The 24,200-nt window shown below is 39.4% G+C and overlaps 4 protein-coding genes across 6 annotated transcripts in view; 1 reads left to right on the top strand and 3 right to left on the bottom strand.

Moving 5' to 3' along the window:
• Positions 1 to 2,543, bottom strand: part of pip5k1bb (phosphatidylinositol-4-phosphate 5-kinase, type I, beta b) — a 34,125-nt gene extending 31,582 nt beyond the window's left edge. Inside the window, exon 1 of one of the 2 annotated variants that reach the window (XM_067608403.1) lies at positions 2,274 to 2,543. In XM_067608403.1, coding sequence (XP_067464504.1) covers positions 2,274 to 2,528 — 255 coding nt within the window. In that variant the 5' untranslated portion in view covers positions 2,529 to 2,543. The remainder of the gene's footprint in view (positions 1 to 2,273) is intronic. The other variant, XM_067608411.1, reaches the window with a different exon arrangement.
• Positions 2,544 to 3,202: 659 nt separating this feature from the next.
• LOC137195837 (uncharacterized) lies at positions 3,203 to 9,597 on the bottom strand. Of its 2 annotated transcripts, XM_067608488.1 has the most exons (9): positions 9,489 to 9,597; positions 7,894 to 7,997; positions 7,736 to 7,807; positions 7,403 to 7,642; positions 4,782 to 4,811; positions 4,604 to 4,693; positions 4,199 to 4,280; positions 4,037 to 4,096; positions 3,203 to 3,937 (listed from the first exon to the last, which is right to left on the bottom strand). In XM_067608488.1, exons 1-9 carry the CDS (start codon positions 9,491 to 9,493, stop codon positions 3,856 to 3,858), a joined length of 765 nt encoding a protein of 254 aa, XP_067464589.1. In that variant the 5' UTR covers positions 9,494 to 9,597; the 3' UTR covers positions 3,203 to 3,855. The 2 variants fall into 2 exon arrangements, with proteins under 2 accessions (XP_067464589.1, XP_067464598.1); XM_067608497.1 differs by lacking the exon at positions 7,403 to 7,642.
• Positions 9,598 to 12,850: 3,253 nt separating this feature from the next.
• LOC137195850 (uncharacterized) lies at positions 12,851 to 24,122 on the bottom strand. Its single transcript, XM_067608510.1, has 10 exons — positions 24,026 to 24,122; positions 22,963 to 23,032; positions 22,406 to 22,449; positions 22,248 to 22,319; positions 21,913 to 22,152; positions 13,984 to 14,013; positions 13,806 to 13,895; positions 13,401 to 13,482; positions 13,246 to 13,305; positions 12,851 to 13,146 (listed from the first exon to the last, which is right to left on the bottom strand). Exons 2-10 carry the CDS (start codon positions 22,965 to 22,967, stop codon positions 13,080 to 13,082), a joined length of 690 nt encoding a protein of 229 aa, XP_067464611.1. The 5' UTR covers positions 22,968 to 23,032; positions 24,026 to 24,122; the 3' UTR covers positions 12,851 to 13,079.
• LOC137195830 (golgin subfamily A member 6-like protein 6) lies at positions 14,043 to 16,801 on the top strand. The gene is made up of 3 exons (XM_067608476.1): positions 14,043 to 15,277; positions 15,689 to 16,546; positions 16,648 to 16,801. The coding sequence occupies exons 1-3, from the start codon at positions 15,248 to 15,250 to the stop codon at positions 16,711 to 16,713; spliced, it is 954 nt and encodes a 317-aa protein (XP_067464577.1). The 5' UTR covers positions 14,043 to 15,247; the 3' UTR covers positions 16,714 to 16,801.
• Positions 24,123 to 24,200: the final 78 nt, after the last annotated feature.

A 24,200-nucleotide genomic window follows, 5' to 3' on the forward strand; every position in this document is an offset into this window, starting at 1 on the left:
ATCTGGACCGAACTGGACCGACTCCACTGCCTCCCAGTCAAATCAGGAAGAAACAGGAAGTTCATGAAGGAAACCACAGGCTCATATTACTGTGTAACACCTTGTCCTTGTCCTTGTCAGATTTGCATGCTTATTCATTTTCTCCAATCATCAGTACACACTTTGATCCAAAGTAGGGACTGGTGTCTGTAGTTGTTTATATTTGAGGTAACAATCACAAGCTACTTTAATATATGTTGCTTTACAAGCAATTCAGAGACATAAGACTAAAACATGACATGGGTCACAGGGAAATATCAGATCCAGGAAATAGCAGATACACAATATACTCTTCAGACATCTGGACCACCAGGATGCTCTGTGACCAGATGTTTCAGATGAGATGGTCTAGAATTAGACTGGGCTGAAGAAAAAGTAAATAAATCAAGTTCTATCAGCAAATTCTTAGTTTGTATGAATTTGAAAAAGACTGAGTCATTTCTAAAGAGAAACATTTCACATTCAAGGTGCTCGAGATCTTGTCTCTCTCACCACAGAAAGAAAACCACATCTCATCATGAAAGCTTTTCATCTGTTTCCTTGATTAAAACAAACCAAAGCACAATTTTTGCCCCTGAACACCATTTACATTTAGTCAATGCTGTAATGTCATTTAAACACAATTATTTTATTTGAGCTAAGCTGCTAAATGAGTCCAGATGATTCACTGGATACTTGTGTTTTTCTGCTCACTAGGCAGCTCTCAGTCTCCAAGTATAACTTTACAAGATAACCAGTTATCTCCTTTTCTCTTTGGTCTGGAGAAGATATTTCACAGTCACAGCCCAGCAAATCTTTCAGGGGGATCATGAGGAGTCTGGCTGCCAGCTACCAAGAGGAGAAATGTCACACTTCACTGTAAAATGCAGTGATAAATACTGAAGCTCAGTCCAGTAAATGAAAGGCTGGTACAGTGAAGCATCTGATAATAGATATGGAATACAGAAAATCTGTCACCTGGCCTACAGCAAATGTTGTGCCATCAGGATTTAGCTGATGTATAACTACAGACATGCAGTTAAGTTTCTTAGCAACTTTCTAAACAAAAGGTTTAAGTGAACCAGTCTTTGCCAGATGTTAACAAACATGAGGGGATCTGAAATGTAGCTTTATTCTACTATTCTACATGGGCCAAAATGTCCATTATTATCATGTTTTGAACCATTGTATGTTTATTTCTATATGGATATGCTTGGAATGACAAATAAACTTGAAACTTGAAACAGTGACTTCTTCATTTGACAGAAAATGTGTTACTCAACCCTCACCATGCTTGCCTCATTTTCCATTTAAGTGAACAGACTGCCAGTTTCTCACGAAATGTGCATCACACAGTTGCAGACACATAAACAAAAGAAAAACTTCCCCATTAATTAGGAAACAGCAGCAAAAACTAAATGTTGATACAGCAAACAACAAACACTATTGGCTTCAGTAGCTACAGCTTTGGAGCAAACTGGTTGTACAACTTTGTCCAAACAATAACAGCAGCAAGAACTTCATTTGTACATTTATGAATTCATATTAGCCTACTCCCCTTGGATCAGTTCATCTCACACCAACACTTCAATTTCATAATTTAAATTATTGTAAAATAAGAAAAACCTAAACTTATGTCATTAATCTCATCTCCTGTCCTCAAGGACCCCTAAACTGACACATGGACATGTTGACACAAATTAGACCACAGACCCCCATTTGATAAGTTTTTTGCTTTTAGATGTTTTACTACAGAAAGTGTATGAAACCCATGACTAAAATAGTCATACATTCTGTCACTGTGTTACTTATAGACGGAAGTATAGTGAAAATAAATTATTCCCCTTTTTGCTGGGGACACCCTGGAACCCTTTCAAGGACCCCTGGGGGTCCCTGGACTCCACTTTGAGAACTACTGCTCTATCCAATAACACAAAACATATTCTGATGAGGGGAAAGAGACTTGTTAGAGATATTCAGCCTATGTGGTGGGGACAGGTGAGTTATTTTCACAGAATGAAACCTCCGTGATAGATCAGTAACTGATTAGCTGAAACACTTTGAGCTCACACCTGCAGTTTTTCACCTGTCGCGACAACACCCAGGAAGTCACACTTACACGAAACGTAATATCTGTAAGGTAATAGTCTATGTGTCATTCTAATTGTGTCATTCTAGTTAAATCTATTAATTTAATCTTTTAATTTAAAAGATATCCGCGTTCGCACGATGCATCAAACTCACAGTAACCTTACCAGCCAATCGTCCTCTTCTGAGCAGTCGTGTAGGAATATTTTTTCCTCAGAGTGGCTGCTGCAGTCCTCACAGAAAGCCCTTTCCTCAACCAGTCGATCCTCAGGCAGCAGATGGATAAATAAACAAAAATAAAATAAAGATGTGTATTTCCACCGCAGGTTGACTGCGTATAATCGGAGACACACTCCTCTACTGTCAACAGCAAGATGCCCTGTGAGCCTCTGTCCCTGCCCTGCCTCTTTACATACAACCATGCCATTCAGTACAACACTGGAAACAACATTCAAAAGTGACTCAAACATGCCCTCTGCAGGCCTGAACCAGTGGACCAAATGTTATTACTTCTCATCACTATTATATCTCACAAATGTAGTTTACACGTTGATACTTTGAATATTCCATCTTTTCTGAACACGGCATCAATTAAAATTCCACTTTTACCAAAAAAAGTAGGTTATAATGTTAAATGATATTTGTACCTGGTTGCATGATGTGAGTTTGGGATGTTATACAGTAGCTTGTGGTGGAGATATGTACAGTTAAAAAAAAAAAAAAAAAAGGTAGCCTGTTTCACACTTAATCCTTTTGTTTTGTTCACATTGACTTCACTTTCTGAATGTCTGGGGTCATTAAAACCTATATGCAGAAAAATATTTGATGTTCAGCACAAACTTGCACAGAAATGGCCATAAAGCATTGTTATTACACCAAATAAGCTAATATTTCGTGTTCGATACATGAACAAAGTTATTTTGTTTGGCAAAAAGTCATTCACAGACAGAAAAGTACATGATGTTTGAATTTTCACAGTACTTATTTTCAGGGTATGTGTGTGACCTGTTAAAATAGGCTCCAGGACAACCAATAAAATGATGGAGCTTGTAACGGGTATAGAATGGACCCAATAGCAGCACAAATGACACCGGTATAAATTTTACAGTCTTTATTCCACACAACGTCAAGGCAATAGTAGCACGGTCAGAGAAACACAGTTCTGAAGAGTATGGCTCCACCGGGAAGCGAACCCCGATCTTCCACTCCCAAGGCAGACAAAGACCCAGGAACAGGCAGGCAGAACTTAAGAGTCAGGGACAGAAGGCTGGTAGGTTTACCGGGGCAGAGATGAGGAGCAATGGTAAGAGACAAGCTGATCAGGAACCAGGAAGGCAGTCCAGAGATGAAGGCAAGATGACTTGGCATCATAGCATAGACAATCTGACAAAGAGGGAGTGGGCCGAGGCAGCTTATATACTGGCTTGATTGGAGATGATGAGCAGGTGGGAGCGCCAGGTGAAAGTGGTTGAACTAATGAGGGGTGTGGCAGAGCAGAGAGCGAGACTGAATGATTGGATAATTCCCACAGCAACAGGTGAGGGGGAGAGCAGACTCTTGACAGGAGCTGGAATGTTTACTTATAAAAATACAAAACCTTTTAAGCTCAAACAAACCAATTTTACATATTTAATGAAAGTAAAAAGCAAGAAGCAGTTGGGGGCAGCAGTTCAGGAGGTAAAGCAGGTTGTCAGAGTTGGCAGTCAGCTTATCCTGTCTCATGTCAAGTGGACAGTAGGACAGTAGGAGTCAAGAATTTTCAGTGTAGGCTCCAAGGTCACATTGAGAAGGAGGGCTGCCATTAGTCAGTCCAGGATCACAGTCAGTATCCCTGAAGCTGTAAAAAGTCAGCACAGAATCAGTTTCTTTACTGTATATCTACAATTACACATACTGTGGGGAATATGCTGCTTGCTAAATGTTCACTAACCTCTCACTGGTTTCACCAGAGCTTTGCATGTTTTTTAGGGGTAAAGTCACACCAGAGGCACTGAAACAAGTTCATTTTAAAAATGAGAAAGTGTTTTTACTGTAACATCACAGTTAAAATATGAATAAAGGAATTTTATGAATAAGACATAATTTCACTTACCTTGCTGGCTGTTGATTGCGGTCTCCGTCTTTCTTTTTAGAGCAGAAAAATGCAGTGAGACCAGAGACTATTAGTACCAAACCTGTGGAATCAAGAAATTGACATTTAATATAATTGTATAAATATACAATAAATGCAGCACATGATAAAATTTAGATCTCACCTGGCTGTCTTTAGTTTAGCCAGAGTTTGAAAGACAAGCAATTCAGCCATGAGCGAAAGCGAGTGGACAGAGGATGGCAGAGTAAAAGCAAGTAGGATTAGTAGCAAAAAGCCACATTTTATAGAATTTAATAATAACACTTCATGGCAGACATTGGTAACAGAAACAGTATCTTGTCCAGAAGTTGAAAAAACATGGCGTAGGCAGACAAAGTATCACATTTATTGGTGTTCAGTACTTACAAAGAACTCCAACAACAATGTATCCCCATTTTGCATGGTCCTCCCTGACATTTTGTTGATCCTTGGTGGAGATGGGAGATGATGTGGGAGCTGGAGGAAAGAGGAAAATCTCCAGTCAATGGTCAATCACATCAGTGGGCAGCAGGATGTAAGGTGTGTATCTACATGAAAAGCTTACCATTGATTAAATCACAAATGTTGCTCAGGTCTAGTTGAAAAAACAAGAGAGTGTTACATAGTGTCAAACAACATACTGTACATGTTGGATAGAAACATTTCATTGAGAATACATATAAATCTAGGATTTAATTTGGCTTTTTTGTTTTGCTTTTTGTGATGTGTGTACTGATTTAAAGTCAACAAAAAGTGGCAGAAGAGTGTTTTTAAGAGTTCAAATGTGGATGGTCTGGTAACTTTTAGCAGTGGACAGAAATGTAATTTCCCTTCAACAAGAAATTACTAAAACAAACAGCGCCCTCAGCTGGAACGATCAGTCCCTGACAGGGACAGTCCAAAGCAAAGAAAAATAAAAACTGTAGGGGAGAACAGGGTCGACCCTGTATTTAGGTAACCATAAACAAAAGTAATCATGTGACCACAAATTAAGGAAGTACAGTTCATATTACTCAAACCATCTTGGACTCAAGCACATGGAGAGAGTGGTAAGCAAAAAGGAGAAAAAAAAGCCATGCCAAGTGAATTCATCATGTTACTAAAGTTATCAGTCTTGTATCTTAATCAAAATAGATACATTTTGGACATTATTACATGTTAATTTAAGTCAGTGTAAGCTACAAAACAAGGTCATAAACTTAGCATGATTGTGGATCAGAGTCACTGTGTGAAACAGTTTTGTCAAAATGGAGGTTGTGGGGTAAAAGTGGAGTCAATGGCTCAATTTACCCCCCAAAGTTTAAATAGGCTACATATGTACAGAGTAACCCGTGTATATAAGTATTATTTTCTGATATTCTAGAGACTAGAGACACTGTTCATGTTAATGTTTGATCACTGTTACAAGTGTTATAATGTTGATGAATCTAATTGTTGACTAATGTTAAGTTTAAGCCACACACAAACATGCTACACATACAGATGGGTAACAAATTAAAGGAAAAGCCAACATGAGCCAACTAAGTGTCTTAGTAAGATATTTGGCCACCACATGCCACCAGAACAGCTTCAATGCGTCTTTGCATTGATTCTACAAGTCTCTGAACTCTTCTGGAGGGATGAACACCATTCTTCAAAAAGATATTCCCTCATTTGGTGTTTTGATGATGGTGGTGGAGAGCGCTGTCTAACATGTCAGTCCAAAATCTCCTATAGGTGTTCAATTGGGTTGAGATATGGTGACTGTGAAGGCCATAGCATATGATTCATACTCATCAAACCATTCAGTGGCCCCTAGTGCCCGATGGATGGGGGCATTGTCATCCTGGAAGAGACCACTCCCATAAGGATAGAAATGTTTCATCATAGGATAAAGGTGATCACTCAGAACAACTTTGTATTGATTTGCAGTGACCCTTCCCTCTAAGGGGACAAGTGGACCCAAACCATGCCAGCAAAATGCCCCCCACAGCATAACAGAGCCACTAGATCCCCTCACTGTAGGGGTCAAGCATTCAGGCCTGGACCACCTTTTCCTTTAATTTGTCACCCGTTTGTTTACACAAAAGCACATTTACACACACATTCTTTCTGTAGCTAACACTCAAAGATCACAGTTTAATCTTTACTGAAAGTGTTTAGGTAACATGTTGAACAACAGGACACAAACATATCGTTTTACTTAAAAGTTTGAGTTTTTGCCTTTGTTAAATTGATGGTATTAATTAAGTTCAAAATTATCTCACAGTTGTTCGATTTTGTGTCATTTTTATATCAGTATTTAACAGTGGCTTAATTTACCCCTAGAGTGCTCAATTTACCCTGGGGCAAGTTGTGCCATTGGACTATTTTTGATGGGTCATTGTTCTAAAACCATAATAATTAGATAATGTTTCATTTCCATGGGTACACAATTGCCTGGGGTCTATATAGTAACTATTATTTGAAATAAAAACTTTCATTTTGCAGTAAAATCATCCAATGTAAACAGTGGTTAATGTTACCCCGTTCTCCCCTCTAGAGCACCGCCTCATCAGAGTAGAGTACTATATTTTATTTTTGAGCCTATAAGCCCAAGCATGATATACAGCAACAAATCTGGTTTGAAACAATTACGTTTACATGCACACTAGCATCCTGGTTTTATCCTTTGATCATATTCAGGATGTAATGTTCCCACTGAACAGGAAAAACCTCATTCCTATCCCTGAATCAGCAGGTGTGTGTTTAATTCCTCAACATCCCTGCCACATGTATGAACCCAGTGTGGTTTCTGATTGCCTTGGTAACAAAATAATAGAATAACAAAACAATGTACACTACAGGTGTCAAACTTTCACCTTCAATTTACCACATAGATCATCATTACAATGTTTATCTTCCTTTTGTTTGTTTTACTGACAAACTTCACATGACAGACTAAACAAAAACCTGGATAAAAGGTTTACATGACAGTATCTTTACCTCCGTCACAGTACACATGTAGAATATTCAGGTTTCTGAAACTTAGATATTAAGTTTACATGTGCAAACACAGTAAAAACTCCTAAAACACCATCAAAGCCGGGATACTGGTGTTCATGTAAACAGACTCGATCTGTGCTATCTGTTGTTTTCTGAGCCAGGTGTGAATGATTTAAAGAAAATCATACTGAACAGTAAATTAAGTGCTTAGAAAGTAAATACCTGTACATTTTTTGGTCTCCATATAATCATTGGCCCCTTCAAACTCACAGACACTATGTGTATCCCTCGAAATGAATGCCCGACCATTGTGCTGGCAGACAGTATTGGGCGGTGGAGGGCCTGTGCAACTTATGATGTCAGTGTTACTGAAGACCAGCTTGTCATTGCAAAACACACGAGTCACATCAGTGGCACATCCTGGGGTCTTGCAGAAAAACAGCTGCACAGGATCGTGTCCACCTGTAACATCATACATCTATGAAGTAACTCACATAAACTGAAAGGAAACATCTTTTTTTATGAAGAGAATGACATAAACAAGAGAGGAAGTACCTTGAGCTGCAGTCACTGGAAAGCACTGAGTGAGTGTGGGAGCACACAGCAGCAGAAAGAGGCAGATTTGCTCTGTCAAGACAAAATTACAAACTCAATCTAAGGCTGATGGTTGAGATTGGACCCAATTTAAAGTTGGTAAATTGTTGGAAACCTACCTTTCATGAGAGAGATCAGTACTGTGAAGCTTTTCAGGACCAAACACCATCCTTTTGTCCTCCTCTTTTGCTCCCTGGTACAGCTGCTGTCACTCAAACGTGTGCTGTTGGAGACACATTTAGTGTGATTTAGCATCACAGAATTTGTAATTACTCTCTCCCATGACACCATGAGCAGGACCATTACAGCACACCATTTCCTCTTCTGAAGTTTGGCCTTAGCTCTCCTTCTTGTTTCAGCTTATAAGCTTTCCTTCCATGCAACTTCTCCAATGTTTTGAATCTTTTAGCTGCAACTTCATCCATCCTCACAGAGCTACTCTGAATGAAATGCACTTGCATGTGTCTTCCTCCATCTAAACAACCCAGTCTCAAGGCAACAAAATTTGACTTATCTATGCGTGTGCATGGGCATTATTTTTCCTTTTTTTTTTCGTGACAGTCAGCACGACTTTTAAACTAATGTATTGCAATTGGAAGTAAGTTTCGTGCCTGTTTTGTGTTTTTTCTGTCAGTTGGGGCTCAGGGGGCAGAATGCTGTATTGTTTTTTCTCATTTTTTATTCATTTTTATACATCACTCAACATTTAATCACTTTTAGATTTTATCCTTGTTTTTATTTATTTATTATTACTATGTTTGACTAACAAAATGTTACAATTAACTTTCATAACCTAAAAACACACTGTGAAATGGAGGCAGCCACGCCTATACTCTAACTTAACGTTGCCGCCGTGGTAGCGACTTGTCAATCACAAGGTAACCACACCCTAAAGCATACACTGCTTTATCGTCTATTTTACTTTAAATGGGACCTAATTTACAAAATGAACATCATGCTGTATTGAAGAAGACTTGAAACTAGCGATTGAGACCATAAACTCATTAGGAAACTGTTTACTGGGGTAATAAATTAAGTGAGAAGTAGGGTCATTTTCTCATAGACTTCCATACAATCAGACTTCTTTTTGGAGCCAGTCGAGTCGCCTCGTGACTATTTGAAAGAAGGCAGTCACTTCCCCGCCTTTCGCTACTCATCTGCATCTCATCTGAAAAGTAGACAGGGAGCCGATGGTCATGACTCCCCACCTGTAGAGGGGAGAGGAGGAGAAGAGCAGCGAGACTCTAAATGACAGCAAAACGCACAAGAGACTGTCTTTATTTACGTAATTTACCAAATTTATGTGCACCCGTTTAATTTCAGCTCAACGTGAGAGTCTCTGCTGTGTTTTTGCTGTCATTCATGGTCGCACTACTCCGGTTCACGACGGTCGGGGCTGAGCCGAGGACCGAAAGTAACTAAGTTACGCTTGTTACGTTACTGTAAGTGCAATAAAACCCTCGCGAGTAAAAAGCCAAGAAGTCTAATTTAATTTAATCCGCGCAAAGGATGGACGGACAACGGTTAGTGAAAAGTTTGTATTTACTGTTTGTGTTATTAGACATGCCTGGACATGTATTTATAGTATTTCAATCAGTGAAGAAACTTTATCATGTATGTTGCTGTGGAAACATGTTAAAACGTCATTTTCATTTTGCCATTCAAACATTAGATAACACCGCTTCTAATGAACTATAACCAATGAATGACTTACCCCATTCTTGCTCTGAGATAACGTTTCCTCGCTCCTGTTAGTGTGCAGACGATCACTGCTATCACTGCGCTCGAGACACACCTGACCTCCCTATAGTGTTTTTTTTAACGGTTTCTTAAATTACGAGGGGCATCCTGCCTCTGATTGGCTAGTTCTGGATAACGAGTCCAGAGTAAGCCAATCACAGGGAAAGCAGGGAGATCTGCCCAGTCTATGGATGTACCACACGCAGGAACGTCTTGAAGAATGTAGTTTAGTGTGTTGGGACAATGCATTTAATGTGGACTGTGTTAGAAACATCATAATTCAGACCAGTCTACGTATAGTGGTTTTTGTTCTGGACCTGGTTAAATGTGATCTGGATGGGAAAAAAGCAGAAAAATCGCCCCCTTTTCCTTTTTTTTTTTTTTTTTTTTTCATTTTCACAAATAGAATAAACGTTTCACAAATCACAAACTGAGTTTTAAATAGTCTTTAGCCTCTCTAGGATAATAGGTTTTTGAGTTTCAAAGTGATCCTACCCCAACACAAACAGTAAGAATCATGAAACAGAATAATAATAACATGCCTAAAACATTTAACAGTCTGACAGGAAGCTGTCAGGACTCGTATCCTTCCAGTCTTTTGTACCACAACTTTGTCATCAGTCTCACTTGGAACCAGCTCACCACAAGTCTATGGTCTCGAGTTTACCTCTTGAATTCTAGTTGACTATGTTTCTCCAAGTCCAATTTTTCTGGACTGCCCTCAAGAACAACAGCACTTTCCAACACAACAGCAACCTCAGCAACTGTCCCAGGGTCTGTAGGCCCGTCCACTAGTTCCAGAGGCCAACTGTTATTCCTCTGATACACAGATCCACAGTAGCACCCCTCTGGTTTGAGAGAGCAAGGAAATGCTCTTAAATTCTTTGACAAAGAGATTGCAGTGTTGTGTATTAAATACTCTCAAGAGTTCGACAGTATGGTCAACAGTCAGGTACCTATATGAACATTGAGAGAGGTTTTCCTCGCTGTAATCATTCCTCCTGTTTATACTGGCTATTAAAAGATCCCCTTAAATGTGTTTTCAATGTAAGTGATGGGGGGCAAAATCCACAGTGTGTCCACACAGTCATTTTGTACAAAAATGCATTTAAAAGTTTGTCTGAAGCTTATATGAGGCTTCAGCAGTCTGAGTTAGTCATATCAAGTGTATATCTGCCACACTTACAGTCTTTTTAGCATCAAATTTCCTCTTTGTGTTTCCTCAGACAGTGTTTCCCTGTTGAGCTGTGGTGGAAGTATAGTAACAAAAAGAGGGACTTTGGCACTAAAAAGACTGTATTTGGACTGAACCTTCATATTAGCTTCAGATAAACTTTTAAATACATTTTTGCACAGAAGGAGGACTGTGGATTTTGGCCCCCATTACTTACATTGTAAGCACATCATGAAGGAATCTTCTAAAGGCCAGTATGAACAAGAGGAATGATTACAGCAAGAACATGTTTCAGTGTTCATTTGGGCACCTGACTTAATAAGAGTTAATAATTGCATAATTTTAGTGTGTTCCAAAATCCAAACAGTTTCTTTTTGAGTACATCGTGTGTTGTGGTTCATGAGGTAATGTCGGTGTAGCCTGTGCCCAGCTTGTGTGAGGGCTGTAGGGATATTTGGTTTGTACTGAGAACAACATAGGCTCTGTGGCTGTACTGTATATCCATAATCCAACTTTCTTAGTGCTTCTGATATTCCTGCCAAAATTGAGAGCACACATCTTAATGTGCATAAAGAAAATATTAGCTATTTGCTGCACTGGATATCCTTACTGAAATAATTGCAATGACACACAATCTTTATGAACCCCCATTGATATGCCCTTTATATATAAGCAAATTAATTTGTACTTCATGTTATATCATATTTGTCTGACTGAGTAATACTGCTGATATGTGCAGACCTGGTTGTATTCTAGTTAGAATCAGATAGCTTCATATTTGTCATGAGGGCATATTCGGATATCGTGAGATAAACACATGATGTACCTGGACATTGTATTTTGCCATACCACAAATACTGACTTAGTATTGGTCCCCATCAAAAACTGCCATATAAATATTATATTTATTTTTTTTCCACTTTGACTGATTTGAATTTTTTTACCAACATCAGTCTTGTGCATAACTACCAACTATTCACTCATTTTCAGAATTTTAACCCTTTAAATGCCAGTTTGTGATGATACCACTAATTTTCATAAAAGAAAACAATATACTAAAGGTAATGGGGAATTGTTTTTTTCAGGCTTATCACAGTCTGGGATATGTCAATGATTAGCAACAACAGTGATATTTATGGATCATTATTTTTTGCGCAATATAAGAATCTGACCTGTTAACTTACAGTCTATGTAAAGTGTCCTATAACCAAAGTTTTTACCTTCTAATAGCATATTACCTTATTTTGAAATAAACCATAAATACAACATCACTTCAAACAACATTTATTTTTCAAAATTTAACAAAATTCAACAATTCAAAAACAATTCAACAAGATCCAAAAAATTCAGAACAGAAATCAATGAGTGAGTGAGTGAGTGCATGTGTGTGTCACAAGTAAGAAATGCATAGCTGGCTGTATTTATAAGTTTAACTACAACTGCAGCTGTCACATGAGTGACAAATATGCACTTGTTCTGTCACTCCATGCGCACACACACCTTCAAAGCTCAATAGCATATACTGTACTGTAACTCATGTAGGCATTTGTATCAGATATAATATCTTTCAATAATATTTTAGAGTCAGAAGGCCTACGCGTGAGTGTACAAGTGTGTGCATGTGTGTATGAGTGGAGGGGTGGTGGTGAAATCATATCAATACAAACACACCATTTTCAGATGAATAAATGCGCTACAATTTTCGCTAAAAAATAGTAAAAACTATGATTTTGAAGCCAGGGCTTCAGTTTGAAAGCCTTAATTAATAAAATAGAATAATAATAATAAAATAGAATGCATGAATTAATGCTAGAATAAGTTTTTGTGTTTACATTAGACCCTTTTTCCCATAAGGATTTGAGTATTTGTGTATTTTGGCTACACACACACTAGTTTCTCCATACAGGCACATACACCACATTAGGCATCCCTACCTACACATACAACTCATTGAAGCTGTGAATACTTGGCTGCAGTATTCATAATAGAGGATTAATGGCCCTAGTGGAAACCAGGAAAATAACATGCATTTGGCACAAAGGGTTAAAAAAGAGAAAATGGCTTAATTAGCTGGAAAATAGTAAAAACTTCAATTTTGAAGCCAGGGCTTCAGTTTGAAAGTCTTATAAAACAGAATGTATGAATTTATGCTGTAGCAATCATGGGATCAAAAAATGTGGTTTTAATGGGTTTCAATGGGACCTAAAAGGGCCCTAACATGCTGAAAGTTAGTATTGTTTCTACACAGTTTATTATGGACTTAATATAGGATCTGTGGTTTAATTTCCAAAATTCAATAAAAAAAACACACTCCTTTGCCAGATATCATGGCTACAGCATGAACACAGCCAAAATAATCCAAAAACTAAAATCCCTAGTGAGGCATAAGGGTTAAACTCCGTGGTCACGTTGAGAAGGAGGGCTGCCATCTGTCAATCCAGGATCACAGTCAGTATCCCTGAAGGTGTAAAAAGTCAGCACAGAATCAGTTTCTTTACTGTATATCTACAATTACACATACTGTGGGGAATATGCTGCTTGCTAAATGTTCACAAACCTCTCACTGGTTTCTCCAGAGCTATGCATGTTTCTTAGGGGTAAAGTCACACCAGAGTCACTGAAACAAGTTCATTTTAAAAATGAGAAAGTGTTTTTACACACAGTTAAAATATGAATAAAGGAATTTTATGAATAAGACATAATTTCACTTACCTTTCTGGCTGTTGATTGCGGTCTCCGTCTTTCTTTTTAGAGCAGAAAAATGCAGTGAGACCAGAGACTATTAGTACCAAACCTGTGGAATCAAGAAATTGACATTTAATATAATTGTATAAATATACAATAAATGCAGCACATGATCAAATTTAGATCTCACCTGGCTGTCTTTAGTTTAGCCAGAGTTTGAAAGACAAGCAATTCAGCCATGAGCGAAAGCGAGTGGACAGAGGATGGCAGAGTAAAAGCAAGTAGGATTAGTAGCAAAAAAACACATTTTATAGAATTTAATAATAACACTTCATGGCGGACATGGGTAACAGAAACAGTAACCTATCCAGATGTTGAAGAAACATGGCGTAGGCAGACAAAGTATCACATTTATTGGTGTTCAGTACTTACAAAGAACTCCACCAACAATGGTTCCCCATTTTGCATGGTCCTCCCTGACATTTTGTTGATCCTTGGTGGAGATGGGAGATGATGTGGGAGCTGGAGGAAAGAGGAAAATCTCCAGTCAATGGTCAATCACATCAGTGGGCAGCAGGATGTAAGGTGTGTATCTGCATGAAAAGCTTACCATTGATTAAATCACAAATGTTGCTCAGGTCTAGTTTGAAAAACAAGAGAGTGTTACATAGTGTCAAACAACATACTGTACATGTTGGATAGAAACATTTAATTGAGAATACATATAAATCTAGGATTTAATTTGGCTTTTTTTGTTTTGTTTTTTGTGATGTGTGCACTGATTTAAAGTCAGCAAGAAGTGGCAGCAGAGATTTTTCAAGAGTTTAAATGTGGAAACGGTGCCCTCAGCTGGATCCGTCAGGCCCTGACAGCGACAGTCCAAAACAAAGAAACATATAAACTGTATAAACCACCCTCTCAGAGTCGAGTGCTATCTTTATTGTGAGAGCCTATAAGCCCAAGCATGATATGCAGCACCGAATCTAGTTTGAAACAATTGTGTTTACATGCACACTAGCATCCTGGTTTTATCCTTTGATCATGTTCAGGATGTAATGTTCCCATTGAACAGAAAAAACCTCATTCCTATCCCTGTATCAGCAGTGTGTTTAATTCCTCAACATCCCTGCTACAAGTATGAACCCAGTATGGGCGGCAGAATTGGTAAGAAGTTTATTTTGCACCACAATTTATCCTTAGTTCGTTGAAACAATATTTCCTTTTTAAAGATATGAGAATAATTTTCTGTGTTCATTTAATCTTGTATTTCTTTTCTTTCAGATATAGACCCATATGTCTTTTCCCCCCTTGCTTTTCCCCATACACTTCTACAATCCACATTATTAAATAAATATCTTGAGAGTGAATTCAAGTTTTCATGGTCTCCTTCATACGCATCCTGACCGATGCCCATCACAATAGTTTAACTCCTGGAACCCTCCTATTATATACAATGGAAACTTCAGTATAGTGTGATGTGTACATGATGCTGTGTCCACGAACTGCAGGACAAAAGCTTGTTCACTTTCTGTGAGTAAAACTAAGATCAACACTGTCTGTGTGGTTTCTCTGAGCTCCAATCATTTATTTTATTCTGTCAAACATTTATGTGATCATTCAAACTGATTGAGCTCTTTCAGCTGCATGATGTCAGTCTACAGAAGAATGTTTGTCTTCCTGTTATGATGTCAGCGTTTATGACAAATCCATTCTAGAATGTAAAGAGTCTATATGTGAGTTCCTCAGAACAGACACAATCTCTTCACCAGCTGAACAGACACACATTCGTCTTCAGAGAAAGTCATCTGTCAGACACTCAACAAGATTTTACATCTATCTCACGTTTTAGAACGTTTTCAAGATCATCAGCCACCATGGAAAGACGAGAGAGTAGAGCCAGCAGGGTAAGATGTTCAAACCAGGATGTAAAACTGCGCTACTGCACAAGACTATGCATGTTTTAATGGCTTTGTATTGTGTCTAAAGCTTAAACAAATACACTTTTTATCAGCACAGATGCAGTTTGTAATGAGATTACATTTCATACAAATTTATCGTCTTAATTTAAACTCATCTCTCACAGTCAGTCAGATGAACACATGGATATATGTGAATGTCTGCCTGGATAAATACCTCAGATTAATATGAATACATAAACAATAAATAAAGGATTTATTGAAGGGTTCTAGTATAAAGTGTAAATGTGATATCTATTTCCTCTCAGTATTAACAGATGACTGTTTTCCCGTAAGGAAAAATAGAGCTATCAGTGATATGAAAATGTCTTCATGTATTTCTGTGTTTGTGTTGCACAGGACTACAACAGAGGGATGGAGGAGATGAGGAAATTGATGGAGGGTGAGATGAAGGAGAGGGAAGAAAAGTTAAGGACCGCTGCTAAAATCATGGTCTTCAAGGAGAGGGAGACCTGGAGAAGTGACAGAGAGCAACTTCTGGAAAAGCTCTCTGTCACTGAGGAAGAAATCACGGCATTGAAGAGTGACCTCCAAGAGGAAAAGGACAAGAACAGGAACAGAGAACAAGAGATCTGGTCTCTTCACTGCCAGCTCTCTTCTGAGAAAGAAAAGTACAACTCTGCCAATGCTCTCTGGTGGAGGAAGTTACACCAAGTGCTGGAAAAGGCAGCAGGGGGCATCAGAATGAGAGATGATCAAATCATCTCTCTTGAACGGAGCCTCCACGCTGAGAAAGAGAGCTGGCAGCAAAAAGTCAGCCAGCTGGAAGAGCTCCTCAGTGAAAAAGAGAGAGAAATCAGCAGGGCCAATAAAAAAAGAAGAGAACGTACCACGGCTCATATCGACACCTTGGCCCTGCTGAGTGAAACACAGTCAGCTTTGAAAGAAAGTCAACTGGCCTGTAATTCACTGGAGGAAAAACTCAGACAGCAGCTGACTGAAAAAATGGAGAAAGACCAGAGAGAGCTCTCAGAGAGAGTAGAGAGCCTCCGCAAGGAGCTCTCTGAGAGAGTCAGTAAGTGTAGAGAGGAGCTCTCCACAGTGTGCCAGAGTTGGGAGAGGAGGTCACACCAGTGGAGGAAAGAGAAAAAACAACTGGAGGAGACGCTGCAGGCCAAACATGAGATTTGGATCCATGAGGAGGCGCAGATGAAAGAACAGATCCAGCGCCTCACCAACGAAAACCTCCAGCTTCAGGTTTGCTGCCTCAGCTCATCTTTTTAATTCTAACAATTGATTTCAGATCATTTCAGAGCTTTGAAACTGAACTCAAAATATTCTGTTTTTTCTCTTTTCAGGAGCTCCTGATGAAAAAGGAGAAGAAGAAGCAGAAGAGCTTCTGGAGCTGGAGTCGCAGCAAATAACAACAGCTCCCTCTTTCCCCAAACCCCTCTCCCACCTCACCCACCTCTCTCCCTCTCCTACTCCTTCGCTCACCCTCACCCTCACTCTATCCTCACCCTCACCCTCGCTCTACTCTCACCCTCACACTTACCCTTCCCTCACCCTCACTCTACCCTCATCCTTCCCCTTCCCCCACCCTTACCCTTACCCTTCCCTCATCCTTACCCTTCCCTCACCCTTACCCTTCCCTCATCCTTACCCTTCCCTTCCCCTTCCCTTACCCTTCCCTTCCCCTTCCCTTACCCTTCCCTTACCCCTCCCTTACCCTTCCCTTACCCTCACCCTTACCCTTCCCTCATCCTTACCCTTCCCTTACCCCTCCATCCCCCCTTTCTCTCCCTACATGTATTTTCTGTAAATCAGTCATTAAAATTCAGTGACTGTGACAGTTATGAAGTTTTGTTTTTTAACTCCTGTGTTTTAAACTGTGACTCTTCTCTCTCAAACGTTGTCTCACATCAAGCAAACTAAGCAGCTGCTTGGGGCCTCTAAATGAATTAGGGCCCCCAAAAGTCCCCTGTAACTGATAAATGATGATATGTGACATTATTAGATTGTTACTGACACATCAATGTGTAAGCAGCATTTTACTGTTGAAGAGGGTCCAGGTGGAGCTGATCTGAGCTACTTTATATACTAGTTAAGTTATGGCTCTGAAGCTGGAGTCAGGCCTCATCCAAGGGACCACAAGATGAATCAATCACAAGATGAACTCTACTTGGAAAATAAAGCAGGCAGCTGTTGTTACCCATCTGAGGTTTCCACCTTATCTCCCAGCCTGGCACCATGAACATAAAACATCTCTTGTATGAGACCTTGGAGGCCACAGTGAGGCGCTGTAGGTTAAATCATCACATCAAGGCTTTGATTAGCACATTCGTTTGAAAAGATATAGCTCATAAACTGAACATTTCCATAAATTTAAGATTGAACATCTCTCTTTCACAAATGAGTATTTTTTTCTCTCACAAAGACAAAACCAAGTTCTGATACACAAATCTGTATCTAAATTTTAAACTTTTCTCTGATCTTATCTTTTTGTGAAATACTGAAACATGTGAACAGCCACTGAAATTGCGAGAGGTGTAGAGGGGAAATGTCTCTTTGGTGGAAATGCTAACAACTCATTGACATCTGAAATGTGACAAGGTGCCACAACTTCACACTGATTTTATACACATTTTATCATTATATCTAATTTAACTGCCCCTAGGCATCTCAAAACAGTGTCATTGACTATGCTCATAGCCTAGACAGACAGATAGATACACTTGATAGATAGATAGATAGATAGATAGATAGATAGATAGATAGATAGATAGATAGATAGATAGATAGTTAAGTGCTGTGAAACTTTTTACAGTATTATGCTGTAGAATGTGAGGTTTACAGTTTTGATACTGTAGGCCTGCAGTAATATACTGTATTTTTACAGTGTTGCTATTGTAAACTATGTGAACAGTTTCTTACTGTAAATGCCACAGTAAACAACTGAAAAGTTTTCTTGTTATTCATATTAATAAAAACAACTATAAACCACAGACATATACTGTAAATAACAATGTGTCTTCAATCTTAATGGCCCAATAATGAGATCAGCTCAGTTTTACATTTAAAAATGTGTAACCCTCAAAATCTATTACAAAAGAGGAGGAGACAGGTGACAGCTTTATGGAACTGAACATTTATTCAAAAACTTTCAAATATGCCAAGTATATTCAAGTATGTTTGAAAAATTAATTCTTAAAGTTCATGTCTTTTCAAAGGGGGTCAATGTAAATCTGTTAATTATAATATCCTGACCAGACTAATGTTAGCCTTCACTGATGTATAGTTCAAGAGAAAGCAGCCATCCTAAAATAATCTTTAAACTAAACTAAACTATTTTCACTGCAAACAGCAGTGAAAATAATGTTTAAATACCAGTAATGTTTAAATACCAGTAATGTTTAAATACCAGTAATTCAAACTTCAAACTGAAGAACACTACCTGAAAATGCTCTCTTGTGCCTGTCAGGTGCTTGCTAGGATTATACCAATTTAATGTTAGCAAAAATTAAGCATAGTCAATAATTGGATAACCAGATGCACAAATGTAATTCTATTTTCTGAGTTAGATATTACTGACCTGTTGGTTTTATTCCACAAAGATGGATGAACGGTGATTATATGATGTTAATGGTTGCACGTGGCTTCTGTCCTTCCATTACTGTAGGAGCGAAAATGAAAATACTGTATTTTACAGTAGCCTACTGTTAATGTCCATTCTTGGTTTTAGCTCCAAGGTGCATCAGAATTTACAGTATTTTACCATATATAGAAGGCTGGAAACAGCGCCCTCAGCTGGAACCGTCAGTCCCTGACAGCGACAGTCCAAAACAAAGAAACATATAAACTGTATAAACCACCCTCTCAGAGTCGAGTGCTATCTTTATTGTGAGAGCCTATAAGCCCAAGCATGATATGCAGCACTGAATCTAGTTTGAAACAATTGTGTTTACATGCACACTAGCATCCTGGTTTTATCCTTTGATCATATGCAGGATGTATATTCCCATTGAACAGAAAAACCTCATTCCTATCCCTGTATCAGCAGGTGTGTGTTTAATTCATCAACATTCCTGCTACAAGTATGAACCCAGTGTGGTTTCTGGTTGCCTTGGTAACAAAATAATAGAGTAACAAAACAATTTGTACAACAGGTGTCAGATTTTCACCTTCAATTTACCACATAGATCATCATTACAATGTTTATCTTCCTTTTGTTTGTTTTATTGACAAACTTCACATGACAGAAAACCTGGATAAGAGGTTTACATGACAGTATCTCTACCTCCGTCACAGTACACATGTAGAATATTCAGGTTTTTCAACATTGCGATGAGGGGCTATTCAGGTTTCTGAAACTTAGATATTAAAGGCCAAATCTACAAAAGGATTGTGCTGCTTTTGCCCCACTAAACCTGTGCAGATGAAACAAAAAGATAGCGTGTAATTCAAAAAGCACCCGCAAACTGCGCTGCCAAGCAAATAGTGTTATGAGGTGCCTCTGCCAATTGCATGTATGTAAATTAGGTAATATTCTATACATTTGGTGCAAAATTGGCCCTTCTCTATGCAAATAAGCATCGCTGCAAAAACAGTAAGTCACAAAGATCAGCACTAATTGCCACGCAGTTAGGGTGGAGTTTTTAGTAGGGCTGTAGTCTGCTGGTCGACCGGTCGATTAGTTGGTCGATATGCTCTCGTCCGACTACATTCTCATTGGTCGAATAATCTCCGTGTTATTTTCATAAGGAGAAAAGTGCTACATCAATAGCTTTCCAGGAGTAATCCATTATTTCCTGCGGCGAGAGGTACAGACTAACAAATAACCTGTGAAAATGGGGGTGTATTCAAAACACCCCCGTTGTTTTCACAACTTTGAACTCGCCCAACCTAATGGAGACCGCTGGGTCTAACTGTACCGAACGTTTATTGAATGTACTGAACGTTTACTGAATCTGTGTTTCTCCATAATGACACAACAAGAACCCCCGCCAGGCCAAAAAAAAATTGTAATATTAGATTTTGATTTGAAATCGACAGCGTTTGGGAGTCTCTGAGTAGCGCTGTTCCAGTACGTTAGTCAACCTCTGTCGTTGCCTGGGAAACTATTGGTGGAGTGGCTCCGTTAAGGAGTATGTTTGCGTAGCGTGTGGGAAAGAGCGAGAAGCAGAGAAGTGACGGTGGATGTGAGCGGGGCAGAGGAAAAGCTTAGTAGTAAGTTGGCAGTAGATGTACAGTACAGACTACAGTGTGTCAGTTAATAAATGCTAAAAAGTCACGTCTGTTGTTTCCCCAAATGTTGGAAAAGTGAAGGGGGTTAGCTCCAAAGTTAGCAACAATGGGTTAGCCTAACCTGAAGACACAAAACAGAGAACAGAGAAATACAGAACAGAGAAATGTGTGGCTGCCGAGTTTACTGTGCACTCAGTCCCATTATATCGCCCCCCCCCCCCCGTGCGACTAATCGATTAGATGAAGATTATGTATGATTTTAGTCAACCAAGATTTTCTTTGGTTGACCACAGCCCTAGTTTTTAGTGTCTTCAGATAGTTGCCATTAACTGTGCACAGTCACCCCTCACTCACTCACTCACTCTCTTTCTCTTCAAATCTTCAAACTTGCGAGGCTTGAATGATATTGATTGATACTGAATGATATTACGGGCGAAATCTACAGTCAGACATGGGGGGATTCATCCACGCAGTAAGGGGCTGCTTTATTACAAACAATTCTACCATATAAACCTGGAATCTGTGTGTAACAGCTGATCTGTGTAACACAGAACAATAACTACCGTAAGATCCTGACCGATCCAGTGTTCATGAAGATACTGCTGCTGTGCCACGTGCATAATGCCCACAGTCTCTTTCTCATTTTGGAGACACACTTATCATTTCAGCTGCTACGTGATGCTGCAGCCAGTTGTGGGCAACAAACAGAACATCAGTACTGATGTTTCTGTGAAATGCCGGATACATTCAATGACACCTGAACATCACTATAGAAAGATTCAGACATTAATCTAACATGTTTCAGACCTGCCTGAGTCACATTAATAGCTGTATTTTGACATGTGACATTTCAGTAGATTAAGTTATAAATTCAAAATACTAGACAGTAAAAGAAGCAAACTACAACAAAGTTTGTGAATTAAAGGCTTTTGTCCTCTCTACAGTTTTCATTATGGACCAAACTGTGTGCTGAAATGTGGAGAAAAGCTTGAAACACTGGAAACAGCTCCACTCACTCAATCAGATACAAAACAAGGGTAAATTGCGCTCAGCTGTAGAACTTTATGGGAGTTGTTGCGCCGGCATGTCATTGGCGCAAAATTGTTTGTGAGTAGGACCTTAAAACGGGGTAGATTGCAGGTGCAAATGCCGCACAATTCATGGTGCTATTAGCAGGCACAATCCACTTCTTATGGATTTGGCCCTTAGTTTTCAAATGTGCAAACACAGTAAAAACTGCTAAAACGCCACCAGGACCCGGATACTGGTGTGCATGTAAAGAGACTCGATCTGTGCAATCTGTTGTTTTCTGAGCCAGGTGAGAATGATTTCAAGAAAATCACACTGAACAGTAAATTAAGGGCTTAGAAAGTAAATACCTGGACATTTTTTGGTCTCCATATAATCATCGGCCCCTTCAAACTCACAGTCACCATGTGTATCACTGGAAATGAATGCCCGACCCTCCTGCTGGCAGACAGTATTGGGTGGTGGAGGGCCTGTGCAACTTATGATGTCAGTGTTACTGAAGACCAGCTTGTCATTGCAAAACACACGAGTCACATCAGTGGCACATCCTGGGGTCTTGCAGAAAAACAGCTGCACAGGATCGTGTCCACCTGTAACATCATACATCTATGAAGTAACTCACATAAACTGAAAGGAAACATCTTTGTTCTGATGAAGAGAATGACATAAACAAGAGAGGAAGTACCTTGAGCTGCAGTCACTGGAAAGCACTGAGTGAGTGTGGGAGCACACAGCAGCAGAAAGAGGCAGATTTGCTCTGTCAAGACAAAATTACAAACTCAATCTAAGGCTGATGGTTGAGATTGGACCCAATTTAAAGTTGGTATATTGTCAGAAACCTACCTTTCATGAGAGAGATCAGTACTGTGAAGCTTTTCTTGGCTGTACTGTTGGAGACACATTCAGTTTCCCATCAGAAACTTAGCATTACAGAATTTCTAAGTATCGCCCACCATGACACTGCACCATTTACGTAAGTTCTGTTAGCTTTTCTATCTTGTTTCAGCTGAAAAGCTTTCTTCCTGCTCCGAATGACATGTGTCATCCTTCATTCAAAACTACACCACACATGACATGACTCATAGTGAAACCATACTGTAAGTAACATTGGTGTTGTATGGTAGTCAGAAAAAAAGTACAAAAATTGTTTCTAAGACATTTGAAACCCAAAGGTGAATCTTTCACATGGACAAAAGCTAGTTAGAGTCACTTAGTGAAGAGATGGGTTTTACTGTTACTGTTATCAGACATGCCTGAACAAATCTATTTACAGTATTTCAATCAATAGGGAAACTTTATCATGAATGTTGCTGTGGAAATATGTGTTTAAACTTCATTTTCATGTTGCCATTCAAACAATGGATAGCACCACTTATGATGAACTATAACCAATGACTTACCCCATTTCTTGCTCTGAGATAACTTTTCCTCTCTACAAGTGGCGGTCCGCTTAGTACGAATGTGCACAACCTAAACAGGAAGATAGGCTACGTTTAGTTGGAACGGGGGACGGCTCCCCCACACCTGACTAAAATCACGTACACCTGCACGTCGGTAACAGCGTCGCACGGAGCATTTTATCACTGAGCCGTATGACTATGCCTATTTCATGGACGTGTGCATACCCTGTTGTGATTCCGGGAAAGTGTTTTTGCTATGCCACTAATGGTTTAAGTAGAAGGCTGGCTCTGTGCCAGGATGTGTTCTGCGTGGGTTTAATGCTTTTCGTTGAGCCGGCGTGTCTAGAGATTCATATCTTTTTCACTATAGTTTGAATGTCTATATCTGTAGAATATGTCACAGACATGAAAAAATATAGTGTCACCACTGCGGGTCAACCTGCGCGCTGCACGCTGGGGAATTCTGTTATCGATTGTCATTATCAAAGTCAAACTAGATATGGAAAGACAGGTAACAGCGCTGCAGCAGCAACGCTGTCTGTGGCGACATCAAACCCAGTCGCCAGAATAAAACGTTGGCATTGTACGTTTCTGCAAACCACGAATATGATAAACAGCCATTATCAGTTGAATAATGATGTTTTATGATGTGACAAGGCTGCGGTTAAGGTCTGGTTTAGGCACAAAAACCACTTGGTTGTGATTAGGGAAATATCATGAATATCATATCATATCAAATTATTTTGAGAGTATGCGAGTTACAAGTCCGCATTGTCGCATTTGTGAGTGCATCTTAACGCGGAAGCGAGGTACCGGCACCTGTGGCTCCTTCTCCTCCATCCCGCTGCCTCTCCTCTTTCTCTTCGCTCTCCTCATCCCTCGTTCCTTACGGACCGCCGCAGAAGATGCACTCGCACAAATGCGGACACGTGAACTTAAATAATAACTCGCAAACTCTTAAAAAAATGTGTACAAAATTTTTTTTGAAAAAAAAGTGCGACCAAATAAGAAAGTTGGTAGCACAAGTGCTGCTGGAAAAATGAGTCTGGAGATCTTCACTCACCTGAAAAGATCCAGATCTTAATATCACTGCGATCAGACAGGCCTCCACTTCGAAAAACACTCCGTTGTCTAGAAGTGCATGTATATACTTATTATATACTGCTTTCTGCTTTACTACAAGACCCGCCCAAACCCCTCCCACTCACTCAATCATGGAAATTACTGGAAATAATATT

Source organism: Thunnus thynnus, chromosome 2 (genome assembly GCF_963924715.1).
Source record: "Thunnus thynnus chromosome 2, fThuThy2.1, whole genome shotgun sequence".
NCBI classification, from domain to species: Eukaryota; Metazoa; Chordata; class Actinopteri; order Scombriformes; family Scombridae; genus Thunnus; species Thunnus thynnus.